This window comes from Myxine glutinosa, chromosome 7 (assembly GCF_964187855.1).
Source record: "Myxine glutinosa chromosome 7, kmMyxGlut1.1, whole genome shotgun sequence".
NCBI lineage: Eukaryota > Metazoa > Chordata > Myxini > Myxiniformes > Myxinidae > Myxine > Myxine glutinosa.
In genome coordinates this window covers 126,243,957-126,264,009 of record NC_136267.1, presented here as the reverse complement: position 1 = coordinate 126,264,009, position 20,053 = coordinate 126,243,957, and the positions used below count along the sequence as shown (strand labels likewise).

Genomic DNA, 20,053 nt, shown 5'->3' with positions numbered 1-20,053 from the left:
CCTAAGGAAGAATATTTCTCTTCTTCATTTTCCTGTTGGTTTATTTCTTTCAAAGTGTGAGTGAAGGTTTGGGCCACAGGCAAAAATTGTGTGGCTTGAGTGTGCTGGTGAGTTATTCGGCAGCTGCCTAACGTCTTGCTTGGTGTTGCTCCTGAATTTAGAATCCCTGCCAGGTGTTCTTTCTGCCCATTCTTTAGGCCGTTTCCTTCGCCAAGCTTCCCAGATGCCTTTCATTAGTGGGCAGTAGGCAGGTGTCGGCAGGATAATCAGAAAATTTCAAAGGCGTCATCGCTTGGCACCAGTGCTGTGCTGTTTTTCTCGTTGTCCTTGGCTATTTGTGAAAGCCGCTAAATAAAGCTTCCAGTCACTACATGCTGCTGAGCCATCTCCTCAATGTCCTACATTTTGTGCTCAAAGAGAACATGTTTTGGTTGCCGTAACAACTGGAAAGTCGTGAGTAACTGAAATTGGCCACTTACCAATCTGGAATGTTAACACTGAAAAAAATAACACCAAGCTTCTTCAGACCAACATCCAGTCGGCATCATGCCTGTTTACACCTGTTTGTCAAAGTAACACAGCCCAAAGGCATTTACTTGCATTTGTTCTGAGTTGGGCTTGCATGTTCACCATTTTATTAAGCTAAAGTCTTCAAAATGTATGCTGATGCTCTATGGGTGACTCTTTGAGACTTTACACACACGGCACACTAAACTAGTGAAAGGCCTCAAGTACTCTAGTTCCATCGGAAGCATTCTTTGCATTGAGACTGTTGCATTCACCTGGCTGTTTGCTGCTAATCGTCTTGCAAGGAGATATGTTCTGCTTAACACACGTGTCTACGGATCCAAGCATTCGGTTATTTTGAGGAAAAAGACCTGTGAGGATTTTCTTGGGGCTATGTTAGGTTCATTGGTCCGTAATAAATCTATGATCAAAAATTGAGCCGTTTGAGAGAGTGCACCACTTGATAAAATAGCAAATGCTGTTTTCATGGCGGCATCATTTCGCCAAGCGTACACCAAAAGCTTTTCTCTTTGCGCAGCCTAGAACCAGGAGTGAAACCAAGGTTCCACTGTTTTACCGAAAATGCCAAATGCATTTTCAGTAAAACACAGGATCTTGCACTCAAACAGATGTTGTTTTGACTGTTACAAAGGCAGCTAGTATACGAGTTGTCAAAGCACATAGGCACACTCGGCTTTGATGGTGCGGAGGAATGAATGGTTGTTAACACTGTTGTCTGTAGTTTGATGGCTGGTGCATAAAACGGGAACATAAAGTTTTCATTTGGCTCCTGCTTTGTGCTCAAACCATCAGACTTATGCCATAAACAGACTAAATTTCTGAGAAGGTATTGTCCAAATACATTCCAATTTAATGTTTATTGTGTAGCATTATCTCAGATAAAAGGATAATATGTATTTTGTGGTTCTTGCATCAGGCTGTTACCATCTTGCTGTGACTGCTTGTGTTTTTGTAGCATATATATATATGTAATAAAACAGGAGTGTCTGTCCATCCGTCCCCAAACTACTCCCTCAGTTTTGGGGCTAGCCCCGCCAAACCGTATGTGAAACGTTTTGGAGTCCCAGCGGATGTTGTAAGGTAGGTAGGAGGTTTCATAAATTCCTGAATAAAATTATGATTTTGAAATTGGCTCGATATGCACTTGCTCCCGAATCCGGAAGTGAACAGATGACGACAATGAGCTGATTTGAAAAATATCTCAATACAATCGCGATTTAATACAGTATTTTGTTATTGTATCAATTTATGATTGGAATGAAAATAAAGATATTAGTCTAGTAGGAAGACTAGGTCCCCCTGCACCCCCCGGAGATATACTTCTAATCAGTGTTTCTAGATTGGAAAAAATGTGTAGAAAATGACTAGCTATGGCCCCAAGCTGAAAAAATGTCCCACATACCATTTTTATGCAAATTACTGCTGCAAATTTTATGCAAAATTATGCAAATTTTATGCAAATTTTTGATGAGGAGTAGAGTTGAGGGGTCTTTGAGGGCTTCATCGAGGTGCTCTCGGTTGCAAGACTGGGTCATTCTGAGAAGCACAGCAGGGTCAGAGATCATGATGTTCTCCTCCTCAGTGAATCTCTCCATCAACAGCCTCTCCATTGCCTCACACACTGTTTTGAGGCAAAAGAGGGACTTTGCGTAGGCCTTTCCACTGAGAACACCTTTGAGAGATCCACTTGTTACTAGTTGTGCCTCAAAGAGAATCTCTGCATATCCAGAACCACGCATCTTGTGTCCAGTGAGCATCCCGATGTAGTTCATGGATGTGTGGAAGGGTCCAATCGTTACTACATGACTAGCAAATTCATTTGGCCAGCGCCAGATGATGGGAAGGGCTTTCATGCAGACACCCAGATCAAATGTATTCAGGACCCATCTCTGACCCACCTCAGCAGTTGCTGCCTCGGAACGCTTCAGTAGCTCACGAACAACTGCGTTGTCTGTGATCGGTCTGTGCCTGGTGCCTGCATGGCATGGCAATGGCCTGCAGCCTGTGCCTGGGCTAGGGGGTTTCACCTCTGCAACTGGTTCTCCCCCACCCAGCAAATCAACAGTCGACTACTGCACGCCTATCCACCAACCGATCACAGACAACGCAGTTGTTCGTGAGCTACTGAAGCGTTCCGAGGCAGCAACTGCTGAGGTGGGTCAGAGATGGGTCCTGAATACATTTGATCTGGGTGTCTGCATGAAAGCCCTTCCCATCATCTGGCGCTGGCCAAATGAATTTGCTAGTCATGTAGTAACGATTGGACCCTTCCACACATCCATGAACTACATCGGGATGCTCACTGGACACAAGATGCGTGGTTCTGGATATGCAGAGATTCTCTTTGAGGCACAACTAGTAACAAGTGGATCTCTCAAAGGTGTTCTCAGTGGAAAGGCCTACGCAAAGTCCCTCTTTTGCCTCAAAACAGTGTGTGAGGCAATGGAGAGGCTGTTGATGGAGAGATTCACTGAGGAGGAGAACATCATGATCTCTGACCCTGCTGTGCTTCTCAGAATGACCCAGTCTTGCAACCGAGAGCACCTCGATGAAGCCCTCAAAGACCCCTCAACTCTACTCCTCATCAAAAATTTGCATAAAATTTGCATAATTTTGCATAAAATTTGCAGCAGTAATTTGCATAAAAATGGTATGTGGGACATTTTTTCAGCTTGGGGCCATAGCTAGTCATTTTCTACACATTTTGTCCAATCTAGAAACACTGATTAGAAGTATATCTCCGGGGGGTGCAGGGGGACCTAGTCTTCCTACTAGACTATATTGAGTTAAATATGAATGAGGAAATGACATGAGAGTTTCTACTTTCTAACTGTGCCATTCATGGTTCGCCATATGCACATTCGCCATTGGCTGGGGATAAAACCATTCAGACTAGGTACATTTTTTTGTGCAAGTCTTTCATGAACCTGCTGTCCATGTCTGACATGTGAATGAAGGTGGCACAGGAATGTGGAGTTTATTGCTTCCATGGTTTAGCATTCACCATTTCCATATTGTTTGTTTGCTTTTGGCTTCCCACCCATGAAGGGAGCAGGAGACAAGGGAGGAGGGGGGGGGGGGGAAGAAAGAGGACACAATCACACAAGCACAACAACAGTAGAGAACTGGGACGTCAGGACGTTTTAGAAGTTGTTGGAAATAATGAGATTTCAAGCAGGTGATTCTCCTTTACTTTGGAATTGAACTCACCTGAGATGAGTTGCAGGTGCCTGCAATATAAAAAGAAATCATTCAGCCAATTTGAATAGAGAAAATGAGTCATTCTGCTGTTTTGTGTCACTGTGTGTACCGCAATGAGCATGAAGAAAAGAAAGAAAATTAGATAATTGTCTGAGGAGGTCAGACACAAGATTGTAGCCAAGCATGGACAACCTCAAGGCTACAAGTCCATCTACGGAGGTTTTGATGTTCCTGTGTGCACATACACAATGTTATCGGGAAGTTTAAGGCCCATGGCACTGTAGCCAACCTCCCTGGACGTGGCCGCAAGAGAAAACTTGGTCGAAGATTGCAGCGAAGGATTGTTCAAATGGCGGAGAAAGCACCTCGATCAACTGCCAAACAGATCCAAGCTGACCTTTAGACACAAGGTACGACAGTTTGAACTCGCACCATCCGTCGCCAACTCATTAAAAGGTGGTTCTATGGCAAGAAACCCAGGAGGACCCCACTGCTGAGAGAGATAGAGAGGTAAGAAAGCCCAACTGGAGTTTGCCAAAACACACCTGAACAAGCCAAAATCCTTCTGTGGGCAGATGAGACCAAATTAGAGCTTTTTGGGAAAGCACATCAGGTCTATGTTTAAAGAAAACAAAATGAAGCCTTCAAAGGAAAGAACACCTTTCCTGCAGTCAAACATGGAGGAGGTTCAGTGATGTTTTGGGGTTGCTGTGCTGCCTCTGGCACTGGGTGACTTGAATGTGTGCATGGCATCATGAAATCAGGAGATTACCCAGGCATTTTGGAGCGCAATGTTCAGTCCAGTGTCAGAAAGCTGGGTCTCCGTCGAAGGTCATTACCTCTGCCACCAAAGGTGGATGGAGGTTATGTTTTCACCCCTGTCTGTTTGTCTGTCTGTTTGTCTGTGAACAAAATATCTCAAAAAGTTGTGGACGGATGCATACGAAATTTGGCAGAGATGTAGTGTATGTAACAAGGACGAAATGATTAAATTTTGGTGAAGATTCGGATCCGGTGACTATAATTTTTTGAGTGATTCTTCATTATTGGGAGATAGGGCCAAAAACGATACATAGCAGGATATCTCAAAAAGTTATGGATGGATTTGGACGAAACATGTTGGACAGGTTGTGTGTGTGACCAGGAAGAATCGATTCAATTTTGATGAAGATCTGGATCCGGATCCAGCTCATAGAATTGAAGTGATTCTTCACAATTGAGTGATATGGCCAACCAGGCAGAGGTATGCTTTCTACTGAGTTCTGTTCTAGTTGGTCTTGCAGCAGGACGACGACCCCAAACACACTTAAAAAAGCACCCAGGAATGGTTCAAGATAAAACGCTGGACAGTTCTAAAGTGGCCAGCAATGAGTTAGATCTAAATCCCAATGAACACCTGTGAGGAGATCGGAAAACAGCAGTTGGGAGAAGGCACCCTTCAAATCTGGGAGAACTGGAGCAGTTTGCACAAGACGAGTGGGCCAAACTGCCAGTAGAGAGGTGTAGAAAGCTCATTCATGGCTATGGGAAGCGCTTTTAAAAAATCTCTTTATAAGGCCATTTTCCCTGCTAGAGCAGGGGTTAGCCTTGCGTGCCCCATGACAATCATCATGGCTCCCTTTTTGAGGCAATGTTTTTATGGCCAGATGCCCTTCCTGAGGCCGACCCTTTCATCGCCTCTTACGACATGCTGGGATACGGTGTACCTATTGTAAACCGGGGCACACACCAACACATTCATCCCAGCAAGCTGGTACTCAATTTTCCGCCCTCGGAAGGATGACAGGATGAGTCAACCCCCCTGGCGTTAATTCAGCGATGACTGGGATTCAAACTCAGGATCCTAGGATCCCAAGCCAGCACCCTAACCACTAAGCCAACACCAGGCTTATAGGAAGCTCTTGACTGTAGTTATTTTGTCCAATGCTGTGCTACCAAATATTAAGTCTAGGGTGTCCACAATTTTGTCAATGCCATTTCTTTTTATTTTCTGATTTAAAAAGATATATAAAGTTCTGAATCAAAAACAAAGGTTCTGTAATATTAACAGTAAAATAAAGAATTGTGGAGACCTTTTATTTTGTAAATTTCAACTTATTTTTCCAGAAAATTGTGAGTTATTTGAAAAAAGCGCAAGGGTGCCAATATTTCTGACCATGACAGTATATATATATTTTATTATATACATACAGTCACGTGAAAGGTAAGTACACCCCCATGTAAAGTTTTGACCTTTTCAACATATTTTAACATACAGCTATTTGATCTTCACTTCACCAATATTGATAGATAAAGGTGATATAATATAACAAATATCATGAAACATTTACATTTTGTAGTCCATTGTATAATTTAAATAAACATCAATGCAAAATTCGCATGTGGAAAAAGTAAGTACACCCTTGGCTCTAATAGGTGGTATTGCCCCCTTTGGCAGAAAAAACCTGAAGTAGGCGTTTCTTATAATAATAATAATAATAATAATACATTTCTTTTATATAGCGCTTGTGGAAACTGGGAGATATTTCTTATATATATATATATATATATATATATATATATATATATATATATATATATATATATATATATATATATATATATATATATATATATATACCGGTGGACCCCACTATTCACAGGTCCGCTATTCGTGGAATCCGTGTATTCGCGGTTGATAAAATTTGACATGTATCTCTATTCGAGGAAAAATGTCCCACAAATTCGCGTTTCTTTTTCTGTTCGCAGCTGTGTTCTGTGAAATTGCGGTTTCATCCCCCCCCCCCCCCCCCCCCCCCCCCCCCCCTGTTTGCGGCCATGTTCAAATTTCACGAGCCGCAAGAGTGACACATTTATAAAACCCTTATTTTACCAGCCATGCAAAAATCAGCTGGACATATGCAAAAAAACATCTTCTACGAGCCATGAGCATAACTTGCTCTGTGATATGCGATTGCATGGCTTTCATAGCTTTTGCGGCCGCGAATTTTAGCTGGACTATAATCGAGAGCTTCGCGGATAGCACACCAGATGTGTAAACGAGTCAACTCTGCGAATTATACAATGCCAGTAACAACTGTTCAGGAGAACACTACCTGCCCGAATGCATGCTTCATTAAATCGATTACAGTTTACAATTTATGGTAAAGCATCATCAGAGATGTTACACAATGAAAACGCTTCTGGGGATGTTCCATCAGCTACGAAAATATGTCAACTCCGTGAATTATAGAATGCAAATGCTTCATTAAATCTATTATTGAAATTAGCAGATTGGCCCAATACCCACAATGCTCGCAATCCTTCATATGCAGACTGTGTCCTCGATCTTGATCATTGTTCTCATCCCGTTGCTTTGACCTATGTTTTTGACTTACTCTGCTCATCGTTCAATAAAATGGCTCCCTTCTGCAAGACCAGTGCCAGAGATGCATTGACTGCCACGAAGCAGAAGAAAGACATGAGCCTTCGCCAGAAAATAGAGCTGCTCGACCGGCGTTCGAGAGGAAAGAGTGCGGCCTCTGTGGGCAGACATTATGGCGTCAACGAATCCACCGTTTGCTACATACGGAAGAACAAGAAGGCAATTCGTGACAGTATTTCAGCGAGCGCTGCATGCATCGAGTATGTAGGGGGTCACCCATGTCTGGGATGTCCAGTTGTCCACATAGAAAGGGATGGAGAAGGCTCTCAGTATATGGATCGAGGACAACATGCAGAAAAGTATGCCTTTGAGCGGACCTCTCACTCGCGAAAAGGCCAAACAAATTTACGATCATCTGCCTGGCGTGGGTGGTGCAAGCATGAGTGATGCGCCGAGCGATGATGGTACAAGCAGCGCGACTTCATCCACTGCAAGCAGGGGATGGTTTCATCGGTTCAAGGAGTGGTACTGTCTCAAAAATGTGAAGCTCTCAGGAGAGCGTGCCTCCGTGGACCACGAGGCGGCAAAAACATTCCCTGCTCAACTTGCAATGCTGATCGAAGAGAAGGGATGCCTCCAGAGCAGGTGATCAACGCTGACAAGACTGGCCTCTTCTGGAAAAAGATGCCCACTAGAACTTTCATCTCGAAGGAGACAGCATCGGGATTCAAGGCTGCCAAGGACCGGGTATCTCTTCTCCTCTGTGCAAATGCAAAAGGGTATTTCATGCTGAAACCCATGATGTTGTACCGTTCCTTGAACCCATGTACTCTTAAGGGCAAGAACAAGCAAACTCTGCCTGTGTTTTGGAGGGCCAACAGGGAAGCTTGGGTGATGGCAGGAACCTTCCTGGACTGGTTCCATAATTGTTTTGTCCATCAGGTGGAGAGGTACATGGTGGACAAAAACCTTGCATTCAAGGTTCTCTTGCTCCTGGACAACGCTCCTGGCCACCCCGCAAACCTGGACTTGGCTCACCCGAATGTTTTGGTGATCTTACTGCTGCCCAACACCACCTCCCTCATCCAGCCACTCGACCAGGGTGTGATCTCAACGTTCAAAACTTATTACACCTATCACACCTTTTGCCGCATTTTGATGCAATGGAACCCAGGGCTTACCGTCGGGCAGTGTTGGAAGGATTTCAACATTGCCCACTACAGTGGCACCATTCCCTGAAACCGTGCCGCATTGACCGGGTCCTCAGACGAGGTCCTCAGCATCATCCCGTTTCGGCCCTTCAACCTCGATAAGGAGCTTATGTTTGCTAAGGTGGGCCAGCATGGGCACAAACACAATCAAATAAATAACATGTCAAATAAATAAATAAATAATTTTGGTCAAATCAAAATAAAATAACAAACCCACAGGATCTTGTTTCTCACAGTCTGAGAGTCCTTTTGGTGCTTTTTTGCAAACTCCAAGCAGGCTTTCATGTGTCTTTCACTGAGGAGAGGCTTCTGTCTGGCCACTCTGCCATAAAGCCCAGATTGGTGGAGTGTTGCAGTGATGGTTGTCCTTCTGGAAGTTTCTCCCATCTCCACACAGGATCTCTGGAGCTCAGCCAGAGTGACCATCGGGTTCTTGGTCACCTTTCTTACCAAGGCCCTTCTCCCCCGATTGCTCAGTTTGGCTGGGCAGCCAGCTTTAGGAAGAGTCCTGGTTGTTCCAACCTTTTTCCATTTAAGAATTATGGAGGCCACTGTGCTCTTGGGAACCTTCAATGCAGCAGAATTTTTTTGGTACGCTTCCCCAGATCTGTGGCTTGACACAATCCTGTCTATGAGCTCAGCAGGCAGTTCCTTCAACCTTATGGCTTGGTTTTTGCTCTGATATGCATTGTCAGCTGTGAGACCTTATCTAGACAGGTGTGTGCCTTTCCAAATCATGTCCAATCAATTGAATTTACCACGGGTGGACTCCAATGAAGGTGTAGAAACATCTCAAAGATGATCAAGAGAAATGGGAGGCACCTGAGCTAAATTTCAAGTGTCATAGCAAAGGGTATGAATACTTATGTAAATGTGATATTTCAGTTTTTTCTTTTTAATAAATTTAGCAAAACTTTATAAAATCCTGTTTTCTCTGTCATTATGGGGGTATTGAGTGTGGATTGATGAGGGAAAAAATGAATTTAAACGATTTCAGCATTAGGCTGCCACATAACAAAATGTGAAAAAAGTGAAGGGGTCTGAATACTTTCTGAATGCACTGTATATATATATATATATATATATATATATATATATATATATATATATATATATATATATATATATATATATATATATATATATATATAATATATATATATATATAATATATATATATATATAATATATATATATATATATATATATATATATATATATAATATATATATATATATATATATGGTGTATATGTATATATATATATATATGTGTATATGTATATATATATATATATATATATATATATATATGGTGTATATGTATATATATATATATATATATGGTGTATATGTATATATATATATATATATATATATATATATATATATATATGGTGTATATGTATATATATATATATATATATATGGGTATATGTATATATATATATATATATATATATATATATATATATATATATATATATATATATATATATATATATATATATGGTGTATATGTATATATATATATATATATATATATATATATGGTGTATATGTATATATATATATATATATATATGGTGTATATGTATATATATATATATATGGTGTATATGTGTATATATATATATATATGGTGTATATGTATATATATATATATATGGTGTATATGTATATATATATATATATATATGGTGTATATGTATATATATATATATATGGTGTATATGTATATATATATATATATGGTGTATATGTATATATATATATATATATATATGGTGTATATGTATATATATATATATATATATATGGTGTATATGTATATATATATATATATATGGTGTATAATGTATATGTATATATATATATATGGTGTATATATATATGGTGTATATGTATATATATATGGTGTATATGTATATATATGGTGTATATGTATATATATGGTGCATATGTATATATATAGTGTATATGTATATATGGTGTATATGTATATATATGGTGTATATGTATATATATATATGGTGTATATATGTATGTATATATATATATATATATATATATATATATATATATTATATATATATAACTGTGAGAAATAGTAGAAACTCCACAGTACGAGCAGGGCGTCTCATTTGCATTGAATAAATAATCGGGAGATTGAATAAGACGCGGACGTAGCTTCAGGGCTTCGATCTTTAATTCGACAAGCTTTCGACCAACAAAGGTCTTCTTCTGAGTCGGCCCCAAGTTCAACGGAAGTATATACATATACACCATATGCATATATATATGGTGTATATGTTTATATATGGTGTATATGTATATATATGGTGTATATGTATATATATTATATATGGTGTATATGTATATATATATATGGTGTATATGTATATATATATGGTGTATATGTATATATATGGTGTATATGTATATATATGGTGTATATATATATATATATATGGTGTATATGTATATATATTATATATGGTGTATATGTATATTATATATATGGTGTATATGTATATATATGGTGTATATGTATATATATGGTGTATATGTATATATATGGTGTATATGTATATATATGGTGTATATGTATATATATATGGTGTATATGTATATATATATGGTGTATATGTATATATATATATGCTGTATATGTATATATATGATGTATATGTATATATATGGTGTATATGTATATATATCGTATATATGTATGTGTATATATGTTTACATTACACACAAACACCCCTGAGGTTTGGATGTGACAAAATGCTGTTGGTTGTCTTGCTGGTTGGATGTGTGATAGAAATTGGATGACAGTGAATGGTGATGGTGCAACATGTAGCGAAATGCGATAAACTGAAAGGATGAGCACGTTAGCCATGGAATTATTGGATTAAGTGTGCCCTTGGGATATGTTTTAGGGAAGAATTTGGTTAGGGAACACACCAGGCTACTCTGGTAATGACTTTTTGAAAATCATACGCAAACTTAACCCAATAAAATGCATGTAGTGTGGATGTGTTGGATTATATCTTTGTTGGTTGTTGTTGTTTTGGATTTCATGTTTAGGAGGAACTGCTTGCGGCAAATCTGTCGGCTTTTGTTCCAGGGCGTCATTTAAAATCTCTGTGCCTGGGAGACGGAGCATGTCGGCCTGAGCTTTTGTTCTTTTTCCCCCTCTGCCTTCCCGTCCACATGACCTCGCATGGCCTAATCCTCTGCGGACCTTGTGGCCAGGCTGACAAAGCCCTCATGAAAACCACATATGTGTGCCTGGCTTTCTTTGTAGCGATGCCTATAAGGAGGGTTATCTGACAAAGTCAAGGCACTGTAGATTAACTTTCCAGATTTTCGTGAAAACTCTTTATAATGTTTGCATTTGCTCAGAACACTTTGTGTTAATATGTTAAATAGGAAGATTCCCATTTCTACAATAAATTGGGTGCAACGGTCCATAGTTATACTTGCTGAAGTATTTGGCCACTCTCTTGCCATTTACTTTGGTGATTTGATGTAAAGACATGGATCTGTAAAGGTTAGTAAATAGGAACATGTGTCAAAGAACAGATGTTTGCATTTCAAAAACATATTTTTATTTATTTAATTTTCACTCTGAATAGCATCGATGTCGGGAAAGAGAAATTACATCATAGGCTGAAATGCATGGTCATTGACCTCGGTCAAGAAGCAATACTTCCATATATATATTTTAAAAAATAACCACCTTTAGAGGCCATTTTTCCCGGCAAAGCGGGGGTTGGCCTTTTTCGGGAACCGTGGTTGTTGTTGTTTTTTTGGTCCCCTTTTTGAAGCGATGTTTTACGGCCGGATGCCCTTCCTGACGCCAACCATTTTTGCCGCCTTTAACGACAAACAGGGAATTACCAGTGAACTGGTACTCAATTAGCCGACCTCGGAAGGATGACAATGACAGGCAATGATGTCAACCCCCCTGGCGTTAATTCAGCGATCGACCGGGATTCGAACCCAGGATCCTAGGTATCCTAAGCCGGCACCCTAGCCACTAGCCCAACACCAGGGTTATTACTTCCATAATATATATTTATCACTAATTATATCTACCTGTTTATCAAGTTGCCATGTCTTGGACTGGTGCGAGTATCTCATTTGTAGAACGTGTTCAAATTCCATCATAGAAAGAGTAATGAAGTGACACGAGTCACGGAGAATTTTAGATTATAACTTTAAGAAAGGTTTATTTCTTTATGTTGAAAGTGTCTTGCACTCTTGTTGAAATAATCATCAAATACCATCTTGAATTCCTATTGAAATGTCTTGCACTATTGATCGCCCTTGCTGCTCGCGGACCACATCACCAAAACACTTACCTAATCACCCTGCAAAGGTGAAAATGGCTCCAGTAAAATATTTTCATATAATGAGCATCACAGTGGCATGGAAGAACATTTAACAATGTTTCGATGCATTCTTATTGGCAGTCCAGAATGGCAGTTGATAGTGGCATAGTTAACGCTGCCTGAATGTATTTCTTGCAGAGATGGATTCTGGGGAGGGAGTACCAACCTCTTCCACTCTCTCCCCTGCATTTTCGTCTTCCTCTCCTTCCTCTTCCACATCACCGGGCACATCTAAACTTCTCTCGATGCCTACTGCCGACTCAGCCTGCAAGCTGTCCTCTGGGAGCCCGTTCATCTTCGATACCGCGAGTCTGTTCGGTGAGGCCTGGCAGAATCTAGGTATTTCATTTGCTTTGAAAACCCGCGACTCAGTCGAGTTTGGAATGTATCAGCATCTTGAAACACGTTTTGGTTTAAATTTATTTTATTTTATATCTTCCTCTAAGCTAGATTCGTTTTTCCTCCCTTTAAAAGAGTGACTCGCATGCATGCACCTTTTGTGGACAATTTACACGTTTTATGACCCCCCCCTTTAAGTACTTATATTGACTTGTTTTCGATGCGCAGCTTTGCCAATGCAGAAACTTCGGCTGATGAAAGAAAATGGAAGGTGATTCTTCCTTATGGAAGAAATGTTTCGCTGCATTAATGGATTTTTTTAAAATATCAATTGCTTTTTGTCATTGTAATTATCAACAAACAAACCTTAATTTAATTTCCCCTGTTGTGAAATTTTAATTAATGCGCAGGATAAAACTATTATCAATAGAGTTTTGACAAGAGGCTGACGTGTAACTGTTACCGGTGGTTTGTGTTCGAAAATGGGAGGCCTAATTGCTCATTGGTTGTCTAATCATTAATTTGCAGTTGTATGATGCGATGGGGCAAAGGTAACTTGCCTCTGAGCTGTCCAGTCTGGGGTATATTCCCAACCTGGCTATAAACTGTAAGATTGGTGCTTTGCAGACGGGGCGTCGTATCACAAGGTGCGCCGTCCTTCGGTTGGACGTTAAGCCAGGTGTCCTCTCTACAATCATTAGCTGGAGGACATTAAAGATCGCATGGAGTCTCTTGTAAAGAGGTAACTTGTCAATGTCACCCTGTGGAACAAGTTGCAATATCCTGCCTCAACTGTGGTTCACAAGTAGTCTGGTTCCCTTGTGTATTCCTTGACACGAGTTTAACCATAACATAACATTTCATCTCATTGCTCTTTGTTTCCTTTTTTTCTTCTAAACATTACATGTAATGTAAAATGTTGCAAAGGATTGGGGCTGAATTTGATCAGAAGTCGTGTCCATTATTCAATCATTCCAGTCATTTTCACCTCGGGTCATTGTACCCTCTGGCTCTAAGCCAAGTGGATGTCTTGCCCATTGGCACAACGATATTGGGCCCATACAGATGTACAACGGCATTCTGGAATAACCAGTCAGTAAAATTTCCTTGTCAATCTGTCTTCCATTTGCGCATGCAGTTTCAGAATCTCTTAGGGTTCTAATCGTTATAATCATCAAATACCAGCGGAAGCAGTTCAAATAATATAATCAGCGGAAACAGTTGCATTTCAGGGAATACACTAGGGGGTTTACCATTACTTTCCCAGCAGTAATCAGAGTAGGGTTTGTTTTATTTTGGCCAGGGTAACATCACAGTGACATACTCCATAAGTAGCATTGTTTCTTTGACTTCTACCTGCAAAGCCCAAGCATATGATACAAATAGCTTAACATCCCCTGCAACACCAGATTATGCTCCTTGATGCATCCTATTGACTGCAAAGCACCACACTGGCAGTTTATAGTCATGTCATATTCATTTATTTTCAGACTAGACAATTCAAGGTTGCCCTTTATCACTGACAGTTTTAAAATCTCGATAACTTTTTTGTTTCTTAACCAAATGAGATTTAAAAAATTACACAACATAGGTACATGTTTCAAGTATTTTTTACATGAGTTTAATAAACTGTAAGAACTTACAAATTTAGTTATGAACTTCAATGTGATTTCCACCATTTTAAATCAGTTTATTCAGCCTTTCTCTGTATTCCAACGCCATCTTTTGTCACATTTCGACCGTAATTTCACCAAAAGCTGCTTGAATTCTCTGTTTCAGTTCCTGAATGTTGGTTGGCGTTTTCGTGTCGACTTTCGACTTAATAAACCCCCAGAGAAAAAAGTCACATGGTGTGAGGTCGGGAGAGGTTGGGGGCCAGGGCATATTTGGGAATCCGTGACCCATCCAGCGTTCGGGCAGTGTCTCATTGAGCCAATTCCAGACCTGAATACCCCAATGGGGAGGAGCTCCATATTGCATTAATATCAGTTCATCAGCTATGTCACTAGCTTCCACGTCTGGCCAGAACTGATCACGCAACATTATCAGGTAGCTGTTACTTGTGACATTTTCATCGAAAGAAAATGTGCCGAAAGCACCACCCTGCCCTGGCCCCCACGCTCTTCCGACCTCACACCACGTGACCTTTTTCTCTGGGGGTTTATTAATTCGAAAGTCTACACGAAAAGGCCAACCAACATTCAGGAACTGAAAGAGAGAATTCAAGCAGCTTTTGGTGGAATTACGGTCGAAATGTGACAAAAGGTGGCGTTCGAATACAGAGAAAGACTGAATAAACTGATAGAAAATGGTGGAAATCACATTGAAGTTCATAACTAAATTTGTAAGTTCTTAGAGTTGATTAAACTTATGCAAAAACAACTTGAAATATGTACCTATGTTGTGTAATTTTTTTTAGCTGATTTGGTTAAGAAACAAAAACGTTGTAGAGATTTTAAAACTGCCAGTGATAAATGGGCCACCCTGGCGTGCTCCTCGCACCTCACCACACGTCGTTTCAACAGAGGGATAGGCATATTTGACCATGTCTGCTTTCTCAGGGAGTGAGGGATGGTGGGAATGGTGGGTGGGGGTTAGTGGTGGTGATGGTGGATTGGGGATCATGTGGGGAAGTGGGGGAATGGTGGAGGGGGGATGGGGTAGATGGTGATCGGGGATGGTGTGGGAGAGTGGCCAAAATTGGGTCTTTGGGGTGTTTTGGGTCTTTGGGGTCTTTTGGGTCTTCAGGCCCATTTGGGTCTTCAGGGTCTTTTGGATCCTCTAGGCCTTTAAGGGTATTTTGGGTATTCAGGGTCTTTAAGGGTTTTTTGGTCTTTGGGGTGTTTTGGGTTTTTGAGGTGTTCTGGGTCTTCGCAGTATTTGGGGTATTTTGGGTCTTTATGGGCTTTTCGGTTTTAAGGGTCTTTTGGTTCCTCTGAGTCTTTAATGATCTTTGGGGTATTTTGGGTCTTCAGGGGTCTTTTGGGTGTTTTGGGTCTTTGGGGTACTTTGGGTCTTCAGGGACTTTTGGGTCATTTGGGTCTTTAAGGGTATTTTGGGTATTCAGGGTCTTTCAGGGTCTTTTTGGTCTTCGTCGTATTTTGGGTCATTGCAGTCTTTAAGGGTATTCGTGGTCTTCAGGTGTCTCGGTGGTCTTAAAGGTCTTGGTGGACTTAAAAGGGTCGTCAAAGGTCTAAGTGGTCTCAGCAGTCTAAAGGATCAAAAGGTATGTTCCAACAGTGCGTAATTAAGAGTTCACGTACTGTATATTTTGAAGAAGAAGAAGACATTTTGGTCACATATAAACAAACATACAAATATCACCATATATGTTTGCTCTATTATAATAATAATAATAATAATAATAATATATATATATATATATATATATATATATATATAATTATATATATATAGATATTGTTATGGATTCGGCTCTAATGATTGTTGTTATGATTATTGTTGTTGGTTCTAAGTATTCTGGTGATTGTGGTTGAAGGGAAAGGGTTATTATAGTTAAAAGATTTAAAAGCGGTTCTGGTAAAAATGTGGCCGGAAATCCGGATCGTGACCGGAAGAGGTGGAGCGAGGAAGAAGAGGCGGGAGGAGATCGTGAAGAGACGTGGTTTTTGAAGCTCCGGACCGAGCGGTCGCCGTACAGTGCGAGTGAACTTTACATCCTTGAAGGGAAGTTCGGGCGATAAGAGATATCGCCGGAGTGCATGGAGCCTGTCGTCGGGTATCCTCATTGAGGTTCCGGAGGATCCTGGCCTCAAAGCCCAGGTTCGAGTGAAAGCCGTCCGCCATCTTCGCCATGCAAGCAACCTGCAGTGAACCGGTTTTGGTCGTGTCGGCTGGGCATTATTCACCGGTGGTTTGCCGGGGACGGCTGTGCAAGAAAGGGCACTTGAGAATTATACGGAGGCTCGCGGATTGAACCGCAAACGTGTACGTCGGAGTGCGTCTTTGTGAGGTTCCTTTCCACCGCTGTATTGCTGGGTGCTGAACAACGTGACCTCGGGGCGCCTCGATCGCCTACGCCTCAATTGACTTTGATCGGGCCTTGACTCCCCGATCGCGGGAGCGCACAGAGACATTGGGACTTCGCCTTGGAGGGGTGCAGAGACATTGGGGGAGGTGCCGTGAGTGTGGGGTTAAGGGGCTTGATAAGGTTACCATCGTAAGATTTGATAGTCGGGGTGATTGCCCCCATTGTCGTTTGGCTCTTTTTGTGTGATTTCTAATATATTATTGTTTGTTCATAACCTGGTGTGGTTGCATTATTGATTTGACTGTTTCATTTGCTGGTTCCATTGAGGGTTTCATTATTTGCTTGATTTCAACCAAGGATAACACATCTTTCTGCCGGGGACCCTCTCGGGGTTCGAAGGTCTACCGAGACCAGAGGTAAGGGGAGGACCCCGTAACAATATACAATATATATATATATATATATATATATATATATAAATAAATAAATAAATAAATATATATATATATATATATATATATGTATATATACTGAAACGCAAAAGAAACTTACCACCTTTGAAACCTTTAAATATCAACAATAACACTGCGTGTAGTAAATGTGTGAACTTATTTGTGAACAATAATGTCCTCACTGTCAGACAAAACGGTCATGGATGGTCACTTGAACCTTCAATGGTCACTTCATAGCACAGCTGTTGAACAGCCGTTTTGACTGTCAGTGATTAGCCAAGGGGTACGGGATGATTTTAATGAGCTGCACGTGATGTCTTGATATTGGCTTTAAAAAGGCCAGTGCAAAATGGGCATTTTGACCGAAACATTTGACCATTTTGACCAACTTCAAAAAGACCGAAAACGCAAAAGAAACTTACCACCTTTGAAACCTTTAAATATCAACAATAACACTGCGTGTAGTAAATGTGTGAACTTATTTGTGGACAATAGTGTCCTCACTGTCAGACAAAATGGTCACGGATGGTCACTTGAACCTTCAATGGTCACTTCATAGCACAGCTGTTGAACAGCCGTTTTGACTGTCAGTGATTAGCCAAGGGGTACGGGATGATTTTAATGAGCTGCACGTGATGTCTTGATATTGGCTTTAAAAAGGCCAGTGCAAAATGGGCATTTCAATCAACATGCCACGATTGTCAAGGGATCAACGGCAGCGTGCCCTGGGTATGCTGCAAGGCGGACTGAGCTACCGTGAGGTGGCACATCGCCTTGGCTGTTCACACCAGACGATATCGGCCCTGGTGGTCAGAGACACCCTCCACAACTCTGCAGATGACAGACCTCGATCAGGGAGGCCAAGAGTCACCACTGCAAGGCAGGACAGGCAGATGGTCCGAAGTCAAAATCGATTCCGTCCAGCATCCCGCACTGCGGCAGAAACTCCGGGGCGTGCAAACCCACGGATCTCCAATGATACTGCACGAAGACGACTGCATGACTATGGTCTGCCTGCCAGAAGACCATACAGAGGCCCCGTGATAACGGCTGCCCATTGCCGCAACCGACAGAGATGGTGCCAGCAGCATCACCGGTGGACCTTGGCGCAGTGGAACGAGGTCGCTTTCAGCGATGAGTCAAGGTTCTGTGTGGACACTGGACAGTCCTGATGGGCGTGAGCGTGTCTGGAGAAGAACTGGCGAGCGATATGCCGATTGTTGCGTGCATCAAGCCAACAGGTGGGGTGGCCCAAGTGTGATGGTGTGGGCCGCCATATCAGGCTGGTACAGGACGCCACTGGTGGTTGTGGATGGGAATCTTAACGCCCAGCGGTATGTGGATAACATCCTGCGACCTCATCTGCTGCCATTCCTGCTAGACCACCCAGAACTGAGAACCTTTCAGCATGACAACGCTCGTCCCCATGCTGCTCGCTTTACCACTGCATTTCTCCAAGGCGAGAACATTAACACCATGCAGTGGCCTGCGCTCTTCCCTGACCTGAATCACATAGAGCACCTGTGGGATGAGCTTGGGAGATGCGTAGTTGGCAGGGCCAGGACACGGGCAGAGCTGCTTCAGACATTGAGGACTGAGTGGGACAGAATCCAGCAGCAATCCATCCAAAGACTGGTAGGCAGTATACGCCGATGATGCACTGCCTGTATCCAAAACAATGGTGGCCACACACGCTATTGAAAGGGGACTGACATTGCACCCTGTGCTGTTCTGTACTGTAGAACAAACTGATGAGATGGTGTATCTTGGTCAAAAACTTGACATGTCATCAATAAAATGCCAATGTTTCAATAAGCAATTGTTGGTTTGTTTTATTTTGAACTGTTACAATTTTATTACATTTCAAACAAGTGATAAGTTTCTTTTGCGTTTTCGGTCGTTTTGAAGTTGGTCAAAATGGTCAAATTTTTTGGTCAAAATGCCCATTTTGCACTGGCCTTTTTTAAGCCAATATCAGGACATCACGTGCAGCTCATTAAAATCATCCCGTACCCCTTGGCTAATCACTGACAGTCAAAACGGCTGTTCAACAGCTGTGCTATGAAGTGACCATTGAAGGTTCAAGTGACCATCCGTGACCGTTTTGTCTGACAGTGAGGACACTATTGTCCACAAATAAGTTCACACATTTACTACACGCAGTGTTATTGTTGATATTTAAAGGTTTCAAAGGTGGTAAGTTTCTTTTGCGTTTCAGTATATATATATATATATATATAAAGATATATATATATATATATATATACATATATATATATATATAAATATATATATATATATATATATATATATATATTTTTTTATATATATATATATATATATATATATATATATATATATATATATAATATATATATATATATATATATATATATATATAATATATATATATATATATATATATATATATATATTATATATATATATATATATATATATATATAATATATATATATATATATATATAATATATATATATATATCAGTCACTATGCGACCTTCATATCATCAGTGGAGAACCGCCAGCAAGGTGTCCCATACAGCTGC

At 40.7% G+C, this 20,053-nt stretch overlaps 1 protein-coding gene across 10 annotated transcripts in view; it reads left to right on the top strand.

Annotated features, from left to right (window-relative positions):
• Positions 1–20,053, top strand: part of BAZ2B (bromodomain adjacent to zinc finger domain 2B) — a 420,170-nt gene that overhangs the window by 136,463 nt on the left and 263,654 nt on the right. For 5 of the 10 annotated variants that reach the window (XM_078782265.1, XM_078782264.1, XM_068123184.2 and 2 more), the window contains exon 2: positions 12,842–13,021. In XM_078782265.1, coding sequence (XP_078638391.1) covers positions 12,844–13,021 — 178 coding nt within the window. In that variant the 5' untranslated portion in view covers positions 12,842–12,843. Of the gene's footprint in view, positions 1–12,841; positions 13,043–20,053 lie in introns of all 10 variants that reach the window. The other 5 variants (XM_068123187.2, XM_068123186.2, XM_068123188.2 and 2 more) reach the window with 1 other exon arrangement.